Below are 1,994 nucleotides of genomic sequence, written 5' to 3' on the forward strand. Positions count from 1 at the left end.
TTTATGATTCTAACTTTATACACAAGTGGCAAAATATTATAATTACTAGGTTATAGTTTCAAATGACCAGCTGGATCTAGGTTTCTTGGTCACAAATTCAGAAGATCATCTTGATTTAGATTCTAAATTACTTGTTAAAATAACTGTTCAGACCTATAGTTTTAAGTTTCAAGTTTAAATGACCAGATGGATTAAGATTTCTAGGTTACAGATTTGTATTTGATTTAAATTTAAGTTCAAATGACATACTAGATGAGATTTTCAGATTTTGTATTCAGTAGTGCAAGTACGTTTGTAAGGTATAAAACAAAGACTTTACTTTTTTCCCAGAAAGTGCCATTCAGGAGCAGTTGCAGAAGATGGAGGGAGAACTTCTTTCTCCTAAAGAAACACTAAAAGAGCTTTTCACATTGAAAGGAGAAAAGTTCATCGCTCTAGGTATAAATTAAGTCTTGTGTGTTGCAATGTAACTATTAAAACTAGGGTAAGCTGAAAGTATTTTTGAAAGATTTACGTAACTTTTATTACTGTAATAAATCTTCATATATATCATAATTAAAAAAAAGCGACTTTGAGAAGGAAAACCATCAAAATTTAACTCTTTTTTTTGTTAAGACTCACAGCTACACGAAATAAGTATTTGTAGAAAGAGATGAAATAAAAAAATCAAACAGACAACTGTTTCTCTTTTTTGATTGGTTACTTGAAAATAAGACCAATCATTGGGATAAATAAAATCAAATATTTATACAATCTGATTCTGTGATATGTAATTAAATACAATTATGAAAATATTTTTGTAAGACAGTCAGAGTCTTCTCATAGACTGTAGCTTTTTCAAGATCAATGAATAATTCAGGAATATCCCAGGAATCACGTGACTAAAACTCTTCAAGAGAGGTTTTTTTTGAGCCATTTCTCATGGAATGTTTACACAAGGTTAATGAACTGATCTTATTAGATATTTCAAAAAAAGCAAAATAGATGATATTGTAGTGCTTAGTAGTTTCTTTTCCTCTCAGTGTTTAATTATCAACAATTTTGTTCTTCATTGTTTCATCTTGAATATCATGTGTTGTATAAAAATTATTCGTACAAAACTGCATGGGAGAATTTATATAGGTCGAAGTATAATTGAATTTCTAAGCATGGATAAGTACGTGGACTTTTTGAGCTCAAGTTTCTTTTGTAATTTCAGCTAAAGGTAAATATTGTTTACAATTTATGTGATGTCTTAGGAGAAAAAATTCAGCAAGTTCTTGAAATGGAGGGACAACTTCCTCGTGCAATGACGTCAAAAGAATGGATCAAAACCGTTCGACAAATTTTACCTCGAAGGGTAATTAACAAAAACAAAATCTATGATTTAATAGATCTATTGCTTTGTCTAAGCTAATAATTGACTATTGAGCGTGCATTAGGGCTAAGATAATGGTAAATTAGTTGGAAATAATGAAAATGCTCTGTTTAAGTTTTGATTAAAATATAACATCAAAGAAATAAAATTTTCTTATCAATTTGTATTATCTATCTATATGCTTATTGGTGTCCTGCTTTCCTTCTAACAGTAAAACTATAAAATAAATTATTTGGGCTTTTACCTAAGATTTCCACATCTATTAATAACGATCGAAATATATGTATTATCTTAAAATATATTTCACCTTTATCTTTGAATTAGGTTCTACAATCTTCCTGTCGCAAACAGATGTCTCCCAAGTGTCTAATGTATATTAAGATGTTAGTCTTGGCTGGTGGCCCAGCTTCCGAAAAGGTAAACATTCAGATGTCTTTCACTTTTTTTTTTTTTTGAAACTGATATTTTATCTTGAAATTCCAAGAATTTACACTTTGACCGTTCCCAATTGCCATGTCGTTTAGAACTTTAGACTTCAGTGCTAAAACTCTATCTACACTTGAAATATGACTTGAACAACAAACCATCATACATTGTTCGTTTGTTACGAATTTCGCGTAAAGCTACACGAGGGCTA

General features: G+C 29.9%; 1 protein-coding gene across 1 annotated transcript in view; it reads left to right on the plus strand.

The window, feature by feature from the left end:
• LOC106459544 overlaps nucleotides 1–1,994 on the plus strand; it is a 20,555-nt gene that overhangs the window by 9,899 nt on the left and 8,662 nt on the right. The window contains exons 9-11 of the mRNA XM_022386055.1: nucleotides 331–438; nucleotides 1,239–1,339; nucleotides 1,682–1,774. Coding sequence (XP_022241763.1) covers nucleotides 331–438; nucleotides 1,239–1,339; nucleotides 1,682–1,774 — 302 coding nt within the window. The remainder of the gene's footprint in view (nucleotides 1–330; nucleotides 439–1,238; nucleotides 1,340–1,681; nucleotides 1,775–1,994) is intronic.

Source organism: Limulus polyphemus, unplaced genomic scaffold (genome assembly GCF_000517525.1).
Source record: "Limulus polyphemus unplaced genomic scaffold, Limulus_polyphemus-2.1.2 Scaffold625, whole genome shotgun sequence".
NCBI classification, from domain to species: domain Eukaryota; kingdom Metazoa; phylum Arthropoda; class Merostomata; order Xiphosura; family Limulidae; genus Limulus; species Limulus polyphemus.